Source organism: Pelodiscus sinensis, chromosome 9 (assembly GCF_049634645.1).
Source record: "Pelodiscus sinensis isolate JC-2024 chromosome 9, ASM4963464v1, whole genome shotgun sequence".
NCBI lineage: Eukaryota > Metazoa > Chordata > Testudines > Trionychidae > Pelodiscus > Pelodiscus sinensis.
This window is the reverse complement of record NC_134719.1, coordinates 11752547-11769332: the sequence shown is the minus strand read 5'-3', so window position 1 is coordinate 11769332 and position 16786 is coordinate 11752547. Positions and strand designations below refer to the sequence as shown.

General features: G+C 46.5%; 1 protein-coding gene across 2 annotated transcripts; it reads left to right on the top strand.

The window, feature by feature from the left end:
* The first annotated feature begins 2064 nt into the window (after nt 1-2064).
* On the top strand, nt 2065-16571 carry FAM151A (family with sequence similarity 151 member A). Of its 2 annotated transcripts, XM_075936028.1 has the most exons (9): nt 2069-2222; nt 2350-2541; nt 3646-3792; nt 6086-6238; nt 6549-6708; nt 9003-9227; nt 11644-11783; nt 14084-14227; nt 15196-16571. In XM_075936028.1, the coding sequence occupies exons 2-9, from the start codon at nt 2394-2396 to the stop codon at nt 15852-15854; spliced, it is 1776 nt and encodes a 591-aa protein (XP_075792143.1). In that variant the 5' UTR covers nt 2069-2222; nt 2350-2393; the 3' UTR covers nt 15855-16571. The 2 variants fall into 2 exon arrangements, with proteins under 2 accessions (XP_075792144.1, XP_075792143.1); XM_075936029.1 differs by lacking the exon at nt 3646-3792 and having other exon boundaries at nt 2065-2541.
* The last annotated feature ends 215 nt before the right edge of the window (nt 16572-16786 follow it).

Here is a 16786-nt window from a genome sequence, read left to right as displayed (position 1 = left end):
TTTCATTTTGCCCCATGACCGCACATTGCATCTGCAAAAGAGCTTTCACCCACCCTGATCGTCAAGACCTGCATTGCCATTTCCCAGCATAAAACTGTGTGTTTCTAACACCCTCTCCTTACAAACCTCCAACACGTTTCCACCTGGATACTTGAGACACGGGGACTGAAAACTGAGGGGGGAGCCACTTTTGTTTAGGAGCACTGAGGTCCCGTGCGCTTCCGTGCTTGCCAGTGTAGCCTTTAGTAATTAAAAAGCGTCATTCATCTCTCTGTTTTCAACCATTTAATGTTTTATTGTCTCATTCACTTTAACCAAACCCTTTTCCAATGTGTTGGCTTGCGGGAGTTTGAATTATTTCTGAGGTCAGTTGTAGCAGCCACTGCCTGAGCGTGGCTAACCCGGTTAACTCCTCATCTGCCTAGAGGCACCATCTGCCTGGAGGCACCACTTAGGAAGGAACAATCAGTTTCACACATACAGAATAGGAAGCGACTGTCTAGGAAGGAGTACGGCAGAAAGGGATCTAGGGGTTATAGTGGACCACAAGCTGAATATGACTCAGCAGTGTAATGCTGTTGCAAAAAAAGCAAACACGATTCTGGGATGCATTAACAGGTGTGTTGTGAGCAAGACACAAGAAGTCATTCTTCCGCTCTACTCTGCGCTGGTTAGGCCTCAATTGGAGTATTGTGTTCAGTTCTGGGCACCGCATTTCAAGAAAGATGTGGAGAAATTGGAGAGAGTCCACAGAAGAGCAACAAGAATGATTAAAGGTCTAGAGAACATGACCTATGAGGGAAGGATGAAAGAATTGGGTTTGTTTAGTTTAGAAAAGAGAAGATTGAGGGGGGACATGATAGCAGTTTTCAGGTATCTAAAAGGGTGTCATAAGGAAGAGGGAGAAAACGTGTTCATCTTGGCCTCTGAGGATAGAACAAGAAGCAATGCGCTTAAACTGCAGCAAGGGAGGTTTAGGTTGGACATTAAGAAACAGTTCCTAACTGTCAGGGTAATCAAACACTGGAATAAATTGCCCAGGGAGGTTGTGGAATCCCCATCTCTGGAGATATTTAAGAGTAGGTTAGATAAATGTCTATCAGGGATGGTCTAGACAGTATTTGGTCCTGCCATGAGGGCAGGGGGCTGGACTCGATGACCTCTCGAGGTCCTTTCCAGTCCTAGTATTCTATGATTCTAGCCTTAATCTTCAACACACCAAGCCGAGGAAGATATGGGCCCCTGCTCACACCACTGTGAAACTAGCTCAGGCAATAAACACTATGGAACTGGATGAAGATGGTCAGTTCCCCCTCCTAGTCGTGCATCAGGAAGGTACTAAACCAGCGCCAAACCAGGGAGTGGGGGTGGTATTTACGTCTGTAGTGGTGGGTTAATTACACACCGGTTTGCGACCGCCAGCCTAGAGCAGGTCTTTGGGTTTAAATAAAGAATCAGATTCTCACAGAGGGATGAACAAGCCGTGCTGCACCGGGGGCGAGGGAGGGCCAGCTCCTAGTTCCACTGTTAAATGAGGCGAGTCCCTCAGACAGTGAAAACTGACACGGCTTCAACTGACTTCAGTGGAGTGACATGGGCTCACATCAACGCCCTGCGGGCCTGGAGAGGAAATCCCAAATCCGAGTGACTTCAGGGAGGTTGTCACACAGCTACGTGCCCTGTGGCTCCTGGGAACACCTGCCCCTTTGCAGCTCCTGATGTGCGTGCGTGTCACACGCTAACCGCTAGCTAATGTGTTCAGGTTACTGTATTGACTGGCTGTGTCAGTCTCAATGCTGTCAGACAGGGAGCCCAGACAGGTGGCTTTGAACTTGTTCTTTTCAAACCCGCAGGCATGCTCAGGGCTGTGCTCAGCCTGCGCCGGTCACGCCCTCGCATTTTCCCAGTGTAACCTTAGCTGAGCACTTGTCTGGTGCTGGCTCGGGAAAGTGAAGGCGTGACATTAATAGATCAGCTCCCAGAGGGCGGGAGACACTGTTTCCTTGGAGAGAGGGGGGGGGAATGGAACTTGGCCCTTAAAAGCCAGCCGTGCCCACATGACAGCTGAAGGAAGGAGGGGCTGAGCCTACACAGACACAGCTCCAGGGCAGTGCTAGAAAGGCCTCTCTGGGATACAGTCCCCAAGGGCAGGGCTGGGCTGCTACACAGGAGCCCTCCAAGGCAGGGCTGTTAGAAAGAAGCTGTCCAAGAATCAGGCAGAGGTATGTATCCTTTCTGGCCTTTGGAGCATGTTTGAGGTGTAGGCACCAGCAGCAAGATTTAAACATTACAGGCGTCCCGCACCTCAGCCATCCAGCCAGCCCTCATGTGCTTGATTTTCATCTGAAGGAAGCTGGAACTTTGTAATTCAGTGCACCCACGCTGGTACCGCTATGAGGACAGCCATGGTTTCCAGCAAGAGGAGGTGTCCTTCCGTTGGAAAGACAGGAGCAGCAGTGATTGGCGTCTGTGTGGTGGCGGTGATTTCTACCTGCATCGCTCTGGCAGTGTGTCTGACCATTAACAGGAATGCCCCCCAAGGTACAAAGCCACACCAATAACTGCTTCTTGACCTTAGATTTTGTCTGTTTGGGTCCAGGAGGTGCATTTGGGGCAAGTGACCAGTGCTAAATTGTTTGCATGGGGTGGGGGGTGGGGAGGAGCAGAAGCTAGCGGGATGGGCACCAGCAGTGCGATAAAGGTACGTCAGCCTGTACTTGTGTGTGTGAGAGAGCAGTGAAGCCGCTGAGGGGTGATAGGTGTGATGGTTTTGCGTGTCCATGCGCCTTTGTGGGTCAGGAAGAGTGTTGCTCACCGTTCTGGAGGACTAGGTTCCGTTCGTTATATCGAGTGGTGTACAGGGTGTCTGTGTGCAGCAAGGCGAGCTTCCCCAGAAGTAACACTTCAGCGATGTTCAAGGGGGGGTCTAGCTGTCCTTTGACGCTGGACTTTGGGCCGGACTTGATGACCTCCAGAGGTCTCTTCCAGCTCTATGATTCTATGATGCTGCATTGAGCTAAACTTAATATACAAGTAGTCAGTCTGAAGGGGAGATGTGTATTTTGTTTGTTTGCCTGGGTTGTAACTATCTGTTACCAACCTCATATTGAGACCTGGAGGGACATACAGAGCAAGGAAGCTTAATTGATAGATTGTAACCACCACACATGTAGGGATCAGTATGCATATGGAGATCAAAAATACATATTGCAAGTAACCCTGGGGGCTCTGGCACCGCCCTGTCATCTTACCAGCATGTGTCATGTGAGTTTCTTGTGAGACGCTTTCCTAGTTCTTACTGCAGGTGCTAACACAATGGTTCCCAGGCTAGTTCCTCACAACTTACAGTCACTCTTGGCACGGACACCATTGTGTCTTAGCCAGAAAAAAAAAGGGTATTAACCCTTTCCTTGCCCCAGCTGTGCTCCAGCATTCTATGGAAATCAGCAAAATGACAGGGCAGCAAAATGATACACAGCCGGTTTCTTCTATTCTGGACATAAATGCTTGGGAGCAGTCAGGCAGTCCTCTGAGTACTTCCCTCCACACCTGTACCTCACTCTTCAAAACCCTCAAGTGTTGCTTGCATTAGTTTTACATCTGCCTTCCAAAGTTACTCATTACAAATCTTCCTTGGGATTTCAGACTCTGTACTCAAACCAGCCTTCGATACAGACGGAGACCTGCTGGAATACCTGCTAAATCTGGGGCGCATTGACAGAAAGGATGGATTGCTGGTCACCTGGTACCATTCTGCTAACCAAAAGAGTGAACTGGAAGATGCCTTGAAGAGTAAAATATCATTTTCTCTCCCCCACCCCACCCCCCATTTGTAATAGCCTGTTAGCTTAGTTTGCCAAGCTACCCAAGTGGAGTTTGTTCTCACTCTTCTGGGTGTAATCAGATCATCTGCACAAGATGCAGAAAGCAATTCCGTCTCCTCCCCTCGCCTCTCCCCTCCACTACCCCTTCCGCACTAGGTACAGCACTGAACCATCGAGTACATATGTAGTGGGAGTTTTCCTTCCATGTGTTAGTGGTTTCACCCAGTCAGGCAAATGTCTCTGTCCTTTATGTTTCTAATAGCATGATATCGGAAAGCCACAGGCTCAAATCCTGGTTCCACTGATGGCCGTAGCAAACCTCTGGGTTGACATGAGTGGGGCCAGGATTTCAGCCAGGAGAGTTGGCTACCAGAGCGCCGTATGAGGAGCTCAGGCAAACACAGAGCATACTAGATGTTTGGAATGATTAGAGCAATTAGAGCGTGGCAACTGAGCATTTGTAAAGTTACTGAAATGATTCCATTTATCGGATCGGGGCCCAAAAGATATTTCCTGCCCAGAAGACAATTGTGAGTAGATTATCCCAGATTTAAGATAAAACTAAATAAATCAAAACAGGGGTAATACTTAATAAAGAAGAGAGGTCTCACTGCTTAAATCTTCAGCTGAGGAAATCATTCTGCACATGGACTCAAGCAGAAGACTCTAATGTGGAACGGAGGCTCACCTGAAGCCATAAGAATCAAGGCTTGCTTATAGCTTCCTGAGATAAAACTACTCTGTAAAAGTCAAATGTTTTGGGACACATTCACTGGAAGCAGTTTTATCTTGTGGTGGTAACATGACAGTAACCCCCCCTCAAAAAACGTCCCCAGCTTTTTCTGACCTGACAAGATACAATCAGGCTACATCTACACTGCAGGCTTTTTGCGCAAGAACAGCTGTTCTTGCGCAAAAACTTGCTGGGTGACTACATTGCACGCATGTTCTTGGGCAAGTAAATTTACAACACAGCATTGGAAAACAGGGCTTCTTCTGGAAGAGTTATTCCTCTCCCCACGAGGAATACGCCCTCTTGAGCCAGAGCTGTTCCACAAGAAGGCAGTGTAGACAGGCAACATGAATTTCTTGTGCAAGAAACCCCTATGGCCATCAGAGTTTTCTTGCGCAAGAGAGTGTCCACACTGCCAAGGCCGCTCTTGCGCAAAAGCACATCTCTTGCGCAAAAACACATGGCAGTGTGGACGCGCTCTTGTGCAAGACCTTTTGCACAAGAACACTTGTGCAAAACAGTTCTTGCGCAAGAAGCCTGCAGTGTAGACGTAGCCTCACAATGTAGAGGTTTATCTGCCAACTCAGGTCTGAACAGCTTTGGAGGTTGGTGGGATCCCCAGTGAATTCAGGGATGGGGCTACAGCTTCTGGAGCACAGGGTGGTGACTCAGTCCCACCCCCCTCCACCCATCCGGGCAGCCAACACCAGCTGCCCCAGGGAGGGAGCTGGCTTCCACATTCGGAAAGCAGCAGGATAAGGGACTCACTGAAGGTAGGGAGGTGGGGTGGGTTCTGTAATGGCCATGGGGCAAGGGCACTTGAATGGGGAGGGAAGGGCTGTGGGTTCAAGTCATTCCTGAAAGAAAACCTGGAACATTCCAGTCTGGTGTCACTTCCCTGGAAGGCCAGGGACTAGTTACTGCAAGAAGAGAGGGATCTCAGTAATAGCCCAACCCAGGAAGCAGGGGTAGCACCAGGCTCAGAAGAACCCACCTGTTGGGCAGATCTGGGACCTGATCCAAAGGCTATTTAAATTAATGAAAAGACTCGTTAACTTTCTGGGGCATTGGATCAGACCCTTTGTTATTGCCTCTCTAATCGTTTAATGAACTATAGGGCCATATTTATGATCTGAGCAAGAACTATTAGCCTGGAACTCTTGGTGAAGACCCTGGTGCCTTGGAGGTGACTGTCACGCTTAGAGAAAGACACTGGGGCTCCTTGGTCTAGCATATAGAGATGCAGGAAACATGGCATCTGTGTCTGTGAGAGACACAGGGCTTGAGCCTTCAAGAGCTGAGCAGAGGGGCACTTAAACACAGGCTTAACTCAAGCACCTGGATAATCCAGCTACTTTGGTTGGTGTGACGACGCACATGCAGAAAGACCTGGTGGTAGCTCAGCCCTGTGCAGGCCTGAGCCCATAGGGAGCTGCCTGCATGCGTGGTGAAGACATGAACAAGTGTGGAGGGTCCTTTGCACACGTCAACGCCAGTCAAGGGCTCACTTTGTGACTTGCGCACACAGGTGGCATGATGGTCCTGGAAGCTGATGTCAACCTAGAAGGACTTAACACTCCTAATGAGACCGACAAGCCCATCATGGCACATCCCCCTGCTATTTACAGTGACAACTCTTTTCAGGAATGGCTGGACGCCGTCCTGAACTCATCCAGCAGAGGTAATCTAAAGTGCTGTGCCTGTAAACAAGTGGCGGGAACCCTTTGCCCTGACTGAGTGGTCTATGTACATGTGGAATTCAGCAGCATCCTCTTCACCTCCCATTTGGCAGGGAATGATGAGGCAGAGCTGGGGACAAGCACTAGGCAACACCCTACCTTACCATAATGCCAATGATCCCTAGTCTTGGACTGGGAGCCTGCTATGTCAGGTGTGGCACAAACAGGACTCCTATTTATACTCGGGCATAGTTTACCAGCTGCTAATATCAGATATTTATGTGGTTTTCCAATGAATTCTTTCCTGGACAGGTATCAAGCTAGATTTCAAAAGCATCAAGGCAGTTGGCCCATCTCTGGATATTTTACTAAAGAAATCCTCAGAAGTGAAGATCAACAGGCCTCTGTGGTTAAACGCAGATATTCTAATGGGTCCCAATGTCCCCATCAACACTGCAGTTAACGCAAGTTTGTGAGTAATCTGAATTTTTCTTAAAAGCACTTTGGTGGCTAATGTTGTACATTTCAGTGATTGGTGTCTCAGAATGTATTGATCAATTTCATAGCTTTGGAACAAAGTCCTTGGTTCTACACTAGCAATAGCCCTCCCGTCACAATCCTCTAGTGCAGCAAGAAATCAGTGAGCCCAGAAAGTGCCAAGACTGGAGTTCAGCCAAGAGCTGACAAAAGGTGGACAAAAAAAAAAAGTATATGTAATAAAAACCAACAAGAAAACCAGCTATTTAAGATCCCAGGTCATTAAGGCCCTGATCCAGTGGCTAGTCATGTGTGTGTGGGGGGGGGTTGATAAGCTTTGAATCAAGCACCCAGAGAATATATGCAGATTCCAAAAATCCGTCCCTCCTCCAAATGCCTGATGGAGACTTGAGTTTCATAATCCTCGATTACCCCATAACGCCTGATAACACCGATAAACCAGGGCTACTCAAAAATTTTCCACTAAAACTGACAGAAAATTGTGTTTTGAAAATTAAAAAATTTCCTGGCAAAAGGTCTCAGCTTTCCATCGAAAATTGTTTTTTTTTTTAATAAAAAAAACTCTCAACCCTTCACACTTGAAAATCAACAAATTCTGAGCAGACACCACCATAATGCTCTATAGGAGTTTTAACTTGACGGTATTTTCCCCACACTACATTCTGTCCTATGGACTGGACTCCCTTACTGGACTGACTGTCCCAGGATCCTTTTATAACCAGCTCTGCACCTGAAACTGAACCGAACTTAGCAGGTGAGTAAAGGAGAAACTGATTTTCGATCTCTGTTGATTTAAAATGATCTGTTCAAATTTCTAAGTGCACACGTTGTTACTAATGGGAGCTCTTGGACTGTATTAAAACAATTAAAAGTTACATTTTAAGTCCATAAAAAAATTGCAAAGTTACAGAGTTAACAGTGAAAATCTGGGTTTCCATCCCAAATTTAGTTCAGACTCTATTGGAAGAAACAATCATCACCAGAAGGTGAGTTACAGTGAGAGCAACAGAATGAACTTTAAATTCAGCTCTGAACTTTTTCCTGTCTTACAGAAAAAAAAATCCTACACAGTTTTTGGGAACTAAATCAATGGAGTCATACTTGAAAAACCCACAAAAGAGTTTAAGAAAAAAATCTATTTTCTGTACAATTGTTAAAACAATCTCTGACATTTTAACTCAAGATTTCATGATGCTTCAGTCTTTTTTTTTTAAATTAGTTGGAATGGATAGCTCAGCTCAAAGTCCAAACTTTCTGAAGTTCACCATTGCCTAGGCCACACATTTTTGTACAATTTTCCCAGATTACCGAGTCTTTTACTATGTTGCTCAAAATATGTGGGAATCAAAGCAGGAACTGGAGGTTTTTCCTTTTTAAAAATTATCCATAGCTCTAACATTTAAAAGTTCATCTTTTTATTCAGAATTCTGTCACCAGCTAGGTATTTTCACCCAACACTATTGTGCAGCCCCATATGCATCCATAGGGAGACCAGTTGTACTTTGTATGAGGAGAAAGCCAAGGATCTAATGGATTAGCTTTGAGCTACAGTAATATCTACCTGTCTACAGCAATGTTCCCAGTCAGCATGTATCACTGTGATGAGTTTCTAGCACTCTTAGCTGTTGCCCAAAAGGTGATAAAGCTTTTGCTGTTGGAATTGTTGGGAGAGTTGTCTATGAAAAGTAAGTGAAAGTATGTGTGAGAGAGAGAGAGGTCCAGTAAAACTCCAATTGTCCGGCATCCAGTTGTCCGGCACCCCCAATAGTCCAGCATCAACTGGAACCCGGAAGTGCTCCGGTCAGCCGCTCTCACGGCCGGGCCTCTGTGAGCCACATGCGCATTCGCAGCCCCGCGCCGTTCCACTCATGGTCCCCAGCGCACACAGCATCCAGCCAGCACTTGCTAACAGCTGGCTGCTGAGCACAGGCAGCTGCCTTGGGACCCAGACATAAGGTTCAGGGAAAAGCAGGGACAGGAGGTATTTGGCTCTGGGGAAGAGGAGAGCAGGGGAAGGGAGGGGAGGGGGATTGGGTTGGGAGTATGCCCTCTTATAGTACCTCTTGGTACTCCGGCATATCCGATAAGCCGGCACCACCTAGGTCCCAAAGGTGCCGGAAGGTGTCTGTATATACAAAGAGTGCCATCTAGTGGCATTTGATGTGCTGCTCATAAGTTTGTAGGTTTAATAGAGTTGTTATGCACAGAAACTGCTTTCTTCTTTGCCACTCTTAGGAGTAACTGTTGCTCTGTATGTGGTTCCATTAGATTCCTCTCACTCATTCAGGAGAAGTACCCAAACTGCACTCTCTCTCTGGGCTGGACAACTCTCTATTCATCTTGGTTCCCCAACAAAACCTACACTCAGAAAATGATTCAAGAGATGCACAGCATCGTGAGGACACAGCCCCAAAGAGTCACGTTCCCCGTCAGGGCTGTCATGGTGAGATTGGCTTGGCCTCATTTCAGCTGGCTGCTGGCTCAGTCAGAGAGGTAAGGCATTCACAGCACAGGTTCGTTAGTCCTTAAAAGAGCAGTGCTCAGCTTTTCCACTCAACTGCAGCCCTTTCAGGAGTCTGATTGGTCTTGAGGATTCCAGTAGCACCTACCTAAAAAACTGCTGTAAACAAAATCAGCTCTATAAAAACAAAAGGGTCACAAAGCACACTGGTACTGAACAATTGCTGACTTCCCCCCACTGCAGTATAAGTATTTACTTGCATCTCAGCGCGATACAGGAGCCTGTTTTTCACTTAAAAACATAAGAACGACCATACTAGGTCAAACCAAAGGTCCATCAGCCCAGTAACCTGTCTGCCAACAGTGGCCAATACCAGATGCCCCAGAGGGAGGGATCACAACAGGTAATACTCATGTGTTCCGTCCCCTGTCACCCTCCTCCAGAGAAACAGAGGCTAGGGATACCATTCCTACCCATCCTGGCTAATAGCCATTGATGGACCTAACCTCCATGAATCTATCTAGCTCTTTTTTGAATCCTGTTAAAGTCCTAGCCTTCACAACCTCCTTGGGAAAGGAGTTCCACAGGTTGACTGTGCACTGAGTGAAGAAAAACTTCCTTTTCTTTGTTTTTAACCTGCTGCCTATTAATTTCATTTGGTGACCCCTAGTTCTTGTACTGTGGGAATAGTAAATAACTTTTCCTTATTCACTTTTTCCATACCAGTCATGATTTTATAGACCTCTATCATCCCCACCCCACCCCCTTAGTCTCCTCTTCTCTAAGATGAAAAATTCAAGTCTTTTTAATCTCTCTTCATATGGGACCCGTTCCAAACCTCTAATCATTTTTGTTGCCCTTTTCTGAACCTTTTCCAATGCCAATATATCTTTTCTGAAATGAGGCAACCACATCTGTACGCAGTATTCAAGATGTGGATGTACCATGGTTTTATATGGAGGCAATAAGATGTTTTCTGTCTTATTCTCTATTCCTTGTTAGGAGTCATTAAAAATTCGATTTGCTTTTTTGACTGCTGCTGGACACTGAGTGGATGTTTTCAGAGAACTATCCACAATAACTCCAAGATCTCTCTCTTTAGTAGTTGTAGCCAAATTAGTCCCCATCATATTGTATATATAGTTGGGATTATGTTTTCCAATGTGCATTACGTTACATTTATCAATATTAAATTTCATTTTCCATTTTGTTGCCTAATCACTTAGGCTACGTCTACACTGAACCTCTCTTAGGCAAAAACCTATGCAAATGAAGCACAGGTTAGCATATTGCCGCACTTCATTTGCATAATTCATTAGGGGCCTTTTTGCACAAGAGGCTTTTGCGCAAAAACCCCCTCTTGCACAAGAGCCGTTCTTCCTCATTTTTTCAGGAAGAACAGCTCTTGCACAAAAGCCTCTTGTGCAAAAACAGCCCCTAATTAATTATGCAAATGAAGCATGGCAATATGCTAATCCACACTTTATTTGCACAGGCTTTTGCACAAGAGAGGCACACTGTAGACATAGCCTTAATTTGGTAAGCTCTTTTTGAAGCTCTTCAGTCTGCTTTGGTCTTAATAATCTTGAGCAGTTTGGTATCATCTGCAAATTTTGCCACCTCACTGTTTACCTCTTTCTCTAGTCTAGATCATTTATAAATAAGTTGAATAGGATGGGTCCCAGGACAGACTCTAGGGGGACTCCACTAGTTACTTCTCTCCACTCTGAAAACTTACCATTTATTCCTACCCTTTTTTTCCTGTCTTTTAACCAGTTATCAATCCATGTAAGGACTTTCCCTTTTATCCCACTTGTGATCCCTATCTGAAGCCAGAGCCCTTGTATCTGGGGCTGGAGCATGTCACTTAATTTGGGGGAAAGAGGACATCCTATGGTGTGGGTCCTGAAGCAATCGCCCTGCTTGCCACTTCCTGCAGCCAGCCCTGTGTTTGTGACACACACACCCAACCTGTCCCATGACCACCCTTGGGGCTGCAAGCCCCATGTCAAGAAACACTGATCTAAAGAAGCTGTCCCCACCCCCGGAAGATCTCCAAGTACCCGCACGGGTCCACGTAGCCCGGACTGAGGATCACGGACTTTGAGAACAGTACTGGTGACCAGCACCTTGTCCACAGTGCAAGTCAGGCCTCTGTGTGCAAACTATTCCCTTGTTACAGAACCCTTTCTGTAGTCAGACAGTTGCAGGTGAATAACCCTTATCCAGTGTCTCTCATTCAGAGAACGGCTCAGGATGCAGGACAGTATCACCTTCCCAGATCCCTCACCCTACAGAGCGCCCCTTGTTTTCAGACATGAACACTTCCATGGGAAAGGGACCAAAGTAGCCATGGCTAATAAGACCACGGTTCCTCCAGCTACTGAGCAGCCAGCCTGAAGGCCTGCGAGAAGCCCGTACCAACTCAACACTCTCTCGTCTCCGCAGGTACAGCCTGACTCTGTGGCAGGGGAAGACGGACCCCATCACCGTGGAAGATCTCCTCTTCATCCGGGATAACAGCCAGGCTGAACAAATCTATTATGACATTTATGATCCGGTTCTGTCTCAGTTCAAGGAAGCAGCATGTATGTGTGTAGGACAGCAACACCAAACGGCCCCAAATGAGATTGGGATCCCACTACGCTAGGTGCTGTACATAGCAGGAGAGAGAGTCACCGCGCCAATAAAGCTTATCTGAATAGACATGGCAACAGGTGGGAGAAGCAACCGAGGCTCAGTGACCTGGGTAAGGGGACCCAGCAGCTCAGGGACAGAGCTAGGAACAGAAGCCAAGACTCCTGAGTCCCATGGTCCTGTCTTCTAGGCTAGGCTGCCTCCTCCAGCTACACCTATTTCAAAGGTGCTCAGACCTATGGGGGTGAGGCATAAGCCCTGCAGCTAACTTGAGCCCACTGAAAGAACGAGAGAGGGGCAGACAAAGTGTCTTGGCTGTATTTTGATGTGCACCTAGGCAGTGAGGGTGCTAAGCGCACACGTAGGCACAGGCTGTAGGACCTGGTTTGGCTTAGAGAAAGGGACTGTGCCAGGCAGGGGATTGACAGGGCCGGGCAAAGGGAGCTGCTGCCCTCGGGCCCAAAGATTTTAAAGGGCCTGGGGCTCGAAGCTGCTGCTACCACAGCAACAATGGCAACTGCCAGAGCCCTGGGCGTCTCACGCTGAGCAGTGCTGAAAGGCTGGCTGGGAGAGACTAGGCCTCAGCCCTGCCCCTTCTATCTGAGGGCCCCTCCCCACTACGGTGCCAGGGCCTGCAACGTCTGTCAGCCACCCCAGACTGGGCTCGGTTTCCTTTTTTTGGATACAGAGGAAGCTCAAAAGAATTCAAGGTTTCTTCTGCTACTTGTTTTACCTGGACGCTGTCATAAGGCTGGTGGCTGTAGTGTTGCTGGAAGATTTGTGGGAGGCGATAAAGGATGTGTATTGTGAACTTTCACACTCCAGTCGGCTCAGCTGAGGAAGTGGGTTTTGCCCACTAAAACTCATACCATACATAGATTTGTTAGTCTTGAAGGTGCCACAAGACTACTCATTGACTCCAACTGGAGAGAGAGAGTTGAATCTAGAACAGACAAGCCGGGCATGGCTAGACTACATGCCTCCGTCGACAGAGCCATGTAAACTAGTTTACCCAACATAGTCAATGAAGCGGGGATTTAAATAATCCCCGCTTCATTAAAATTAAAATGGCTGCCACACTGTGCCGACAATCAGCTGACCTGGAACAGCACATGAGTCTAGTCAACAAGGGAAGCCTTTGTCGACCGATCCCTTACACCTCGTGAAATGAGGTTTACAGGAGTGGTCGACAAAGGCTTCCCTTGTCGACCGAGCCACGTCTAGACTGCTGCGCTGCACCAGATCAGCTGATTGTTGGCACAGCATGGTGGCCATTTTTATTTTAATGAAACGGGGATTATTTAAATCCCCACTTCATTGACTATGTTGGGTAAACTAGTTTACATGGTTCTGTCGACGGAGGCATGTAGTCTAGACACATCCCCGGTCTCCCAAGCATCCATTAAGTTAAGCAGGTGTTGACCAAAACAAATTCCCAGAGTTGTAAACAGTCTGGGCAAAAAATTCTCTTCCACTTCCAATAGCTCCTAAGCTAGACCTTTGTGATGCATGGTTTCATTAGTTTTCTAGGTTCTTCCAAGGTAGAGAAGGCCTATGTTTCTAAAGAAATAAGTAGAAGAATTTAAAAAATAAATTCAAGGTTTCCATGACATACATACAAACAAGGAAGCATTAGAGACACAATAATCCATTTTCTCCTCTGCCATTTGCAGGTCATTCCTCCAGCACAGTCAGGGTAAAAATTGATGCCAACTTCCGTTCTCAGCTCCTTCTCTCCAACACATGGGATTGGCAGAATTTGGGGCTGAACCTTTTAGATCAGGAGTAATGATTCTTTGTTCCTCTTCCCCCACCCCTCAACTTGTAGTCCCCTTTTTATATAGTGGCTCCCCTTCTGCTAGAAGGATAAACAGCTGTACTCCACTTGGTCAACATGGGGCTTGATTTGCTCCATTCCAGAGACCCAACTCCGCTTAACAATCATGTGTTCTACTAAAGACTATTAGCTACATTGCTGCTTATTCGAGACATATTCAAGCTGCATCAAGGGGCAAACTTGCATTTAACTATATGTGAAATTCTAGGCTGTGATCGAGTTTGAGCAAGTCAGATGTCATTAGTAAATACCATTTACACAATAGTCTCAGCTGGTAAAACTGTAACGATGGCAGCTTATGGATACTACATCATATCCTATCATAGCCATAGCCCTAAAGACAAAAGTACACACTGTACCATGAATAGGAATGAATTTACTCAACATTTTTCTCCCTCCCCTTCAACCCAACAGTGAAATCACCAAGAAAGAGATTCTACTATCCTGGAGGCAATTTGCTAGATTACTTCCACCCCACAGATGCCGATGGACTGTGGATAGAGTGGCATGGGATAGATCGTGATAAGAACATGCTGGAAACATTCTCAGTTCTTAAAGGTGAGTCATGCGTCTTTCCCCTTGTACCAAGCTAATGGAACTAGAGAGATTTTTTTTTTAAATCAGTTGTCATGGATGTGTCAGTTCCTAAGTGTTATCGTTCACACTGGTTCTCAGACTAGGGTCAGTAAATCCTGGTGAACTTTCTGGTGGTCTATAAACCAAGTTTACAGACAGAACAGTGAGGTGAGTAAGGAACTTGAGAGTGTGGGGATAGATGAGAGAAGTTGTCTATGCATCGACTTGAACAAAGCCTGCAGAGCATGTTGCAAAAAAATACCACGCTAATGAAAATAGTGCAAGGAGACAGAGAGAGACAGAGAGACAATGGGATTAAATCGAGCAGAAACAAAGTTTAAATTGACTACCAGGAGAAATGTACAAACACTAAGCGCTATGAAAAGCAGTCAGAGAAGACCTGTAGGTGGAGTAATATAAAACCTGCTTGCTGAAATAATGGAGGATCTATATTAGAAACAATCCTAGGATAGGGTGGAAGCAGGGTTAAGATTACATAATGGTACTGGTCTAAAGGCCAAAGGGTGGGAAATTACTGCTGATCCTATTATGGATCTCACAATGCTCTGTGTGCTACCCACTATGAATCACTTGTAATCCACTCCCCCTATACCACCCCCAGTAACTAGCTGGAGAGCTATGTTGGGAACTGGTGAATAATGCACAGATGAGTGTCAGCATTCTTACCTGCAGTTAAGAATATACTTTGAATCAATGATACACATGATCAGTGCATCTAATTAATATACAGTTAAATGATAAATATCATGTATCCCAACAAAAATTAGCTGTTGAATTGTTTCTACCCAAACAAATATGATAGAGACACTCAAGCCCTAAGATTGGAAGGGAGGAATGGAGCTCATCACACATAAGCAACCTATCGCTAGGTTATCAGGTCACTGAGGTTCAGGCTGTTACATAGCCTCTCCCTTTGCTTCGTTTTCCAGACGAGAGCGGCATGATAGCTCTGGACATTGCATTGCAGAACAGCACCAGGGGAAATCTCATTCCGGTTGCACTCTATCCATCAGCAGGGCTCCCCCTGCAGCAGTGCCTGGATACAGTATTCAGACATCTCAATCCTTGGGGGGTGTACCTGAACATAACAGAACCCAGGGCACTTCCCCCTACGCTGGAGCTCCTTAGTACGCTCTACACCCAGAATCTCCTATGGAACCCCGTCTGGATCAGCATGGCTGTCTCCTTTGGAAGCTTCACGACACCAGGATACATACAAGGTGAAGAATTCCTAAGAGCCATCAACACCATTTTCCCATACGTTACCATCGCCCCCGCCTGGCCCAGGGAAGTGCTAAGGGCTGGTTACACTGACCCATTGGTAGAAGACATGCTCACACTCTGTAAGGATCTCTGGCAACAAGTGTCATTTCAGCTGGAGGCTGCGCCCTTGAGTAGATCATGGCTGGCCACTACAAAGCTGCTAGAGGTTTCCCCCAACTACACCATCACCGTGTACCATGGTTACTTAGAGAGTAGCTACTGTGATGGCTTCCCAGGACTCCGGTCTCTCCGAACACATACACAGAAAAGGGTCTATTACAAGATACCAAGACAATGCAGAAATGCTTTGGTGGTGGATGTCTGAACTTCTTAGAACTTCCCCAAGAGTCTGGTTAGTGACCCCAGCTTTCCCAGGACACACTGTTGGATAAACTTCTCTTCTGAGCGATCTGCCTTGGCAAGCCTTCCTCCGGCAATCACAGTTGTGGCAGGCTTGTCACTGGCTGCTGCAGGCGGGGGACTGGGCTTTTGAGCTATTCTTGGAGTGTCATTTATTTGGTTGTCCTTTTTGCTTTGAACGGATCTGCCCAACAGATTCCCTACACTCCTTCCATTAGGGTTGTAGTGCCAGCGTGCTTAGTGGTTCACATATGGGGAGGGTGCGTGGAGGGGGGGACTGTCTTGTGGTTAAGGCAGCAGCCTAGAATTCAGGAGATGTAGGTTTAAATCCTGACTCTGCTACATACTCACACCTTGTGTAAATCCCACCATAGGGCCAGATGGCCAAAAGAAGCTCTCAACGGTGCAGCACTCATTGTGAAGCTTCTAACTGGATTTGAGATCACAGTACCCTGCATACTGAGCTCTTCTAGAAAAAAAAAATCCAGCCTTAGTCTGTGCCTCAGTTTCCCCCATGTATAAACCAGAGATACTATTTCCTTTCTGCTGACTTTGTCCATTTAAGCACTGTGAGAGCTTGCTGGGAGGGCAAGGACAGTCTTATTGTATATAGGAACAGCCTGTAGAAGCTACTGTCATACAAACAATGGTGTTTTCAATAAATGTTATTTCATTTGCTTGGGTTGGGGGTCCATTTTGCTGGGCACAGTTTGATTGTGGGATTTTATCAGCTGTGAATTGTTGCTAAGGTGCAACTCTCCATATAGCTCAGTTTCTCCTTGGAAGGACATTTTCTTTGCTACAGGTTACCCTTGGGAGTTAAGCGTGTGTTCTAGTTACTCAGCATCCAGCTTTCTTCCATACCAGATTCCCAGGCACTGTATAGTTAGTGACCAA

Bases quoted from the DNA above. Each gene is read 5' to 3' on its own strand.
- FAM151A (XM_075936028.1), top strand. From the start codon at position 2,394: ATGAGGACAGCCATGGTTTCCAGCAAGAGGAGGTGTCCTTCCGTTGGA. The intron at 3,793-6,085 runs GTAAAATATCAT...TTGCGCACACAG, and splicing joins ACTGGAAGATGCCTTGAAGA to GTGGCATGATGGTCCTGGAA. The intron at 6,709-9,002 runs GTGAGTAATCTG...TGGTTCCATTAG, and splicing joins ACTGCAGTTAACGCAAGTTT to ATTCCTCTCACTCATTCAGG.